Source organism: Hypanus sabinus, chromosome 10, assembly GCF_030144855.1.
Source record: "Hypanus sabinus isolate sHypSab1 chromosome 10, sHypSab1.hap1, whole genome shotgun sequence".
NCBI lineage: Eukaryota > Metazoa > Chordata > Chondrichthyes > Myliobatiformes > Dasyatidae > Hypanus > Hypanus sabinus.
The window spans coordinates 136,669,683-136,670,791 of record NC_082715.1 but is presented as its reverse complement, the minus strand read 5'-3'; the positions used below and the strand labels follow the sequence as shown (position 1 = coordinate 136,670,791).

General features: G+C 49.7%; 1 protein-coding gene across 1 annotated transcript in view; it reads left to right on the top strand.

Annotated features, from left to right (window-relative positions):
* olig3 (oligodendrocyte transcription factor 3) overlaps positions 1 to 606 on the top strand; it is a 6,254-nt gene extending 5,648 nt beyond the window's left edge. Inside the window, 3 exon segments of the mRNA XM_059983494.1 lie at positions 8 to 163; positions 165 to 419; positions 421 to 606. Coding sequence (XP_059839477.1) covers positions 8 to 163; positions 165 to 419; positions 421 to 606 — 597 coding nt within the window.
* Positions 607 to 1,109: the final 503 nt, after the last annotated feature.

Below are 1,109 nucleotides of genomic sequence, written 5' to 3'. Positions count from 1 at the left end.
GGGCAAGTTCAAAGTGAAAAAGCAACTCTCCGAGCAAGACCTGCAGAACCTTCGACTGAAGATCAACGGGAGAGAGCGCAAACGGATGCATGACCTGAACCTGGCTATGGACGGTCTCCGCGAGGTCATGCCTTACGCCCACGGACCATCAGTGAGGAAACTTTTCCAAAATTGCCACTTTACTCTTGGCCAGAAACTACATCCTGATGCTGTCGAACTCTCTAGAAGAGATGAAGAGACTAGTGGGGGAGATTTATGGCGGGCATCACTCGGCTTTTCATTGCGGGACTGTAGGACATTCTGCCGGGCACCCGGGACACACCACATCTGCCCACCAAGTCCATCCGATATTGGGAAGCGCCTTGACCTCCTCCTCTTCCTCCATTTCAGCTTCGCTACCGGGCATCGGCGCGGTCAGACCCCCCTCATTCGCTGTTGAAAACGTCCTCGGCGCCTCCCGCGCCGCTAGGAAACGCCTTCCAGCACTGGGCAGGTTTGCCGTGCCCTTGCACCATCTGCCAGGTGCCACCGCCTCCTCACATCTCAGCCCTCAGCACAGCGAGCATGCCAAGGCTCTCCACAGATGGTAAAGACTTAATGAAGTAAGGTCTGATTTTGCCAACTGTGATAGTTATTAAAAAAAAGACGCCGTGTTGCATAAGAAGACTGACCCCTTGTGCAGTGTTCAAAACAAGACTCTCAGCAAAAAGCAGCCGCCAGATCTGATAGCATGCATGCTTAATTTTTTTCTCCCAATTGTGAATTTTCCAAAACGGTATCTCGTGTAGCCGGACAAGTTATGAAAAAAAAAGGGCATTTCCTTGCGACAAGGATTTGGCACTTGAGTAATCCTTTGACTGTATAAAGTAATTCCAGACGGGAAGGCGCATGGGAAAGAGTGCAAAAAGATTGACGAGCGAGAGAACGAGACTTTGTCAATGTTGGGATCCCCTATAGTACCAGAGGTAATAAGATCACTGAAACGTAGTTGTTAGCCGAGGTGTAACTGTGTCGCTCAGACCTGCATGGCTTGTGGCATTCAAAATTTGTTGTCCAAGAAATCACTCCTTCTCCAGCATTTGCTGCAACTATTTTGTTACACGTTGAAG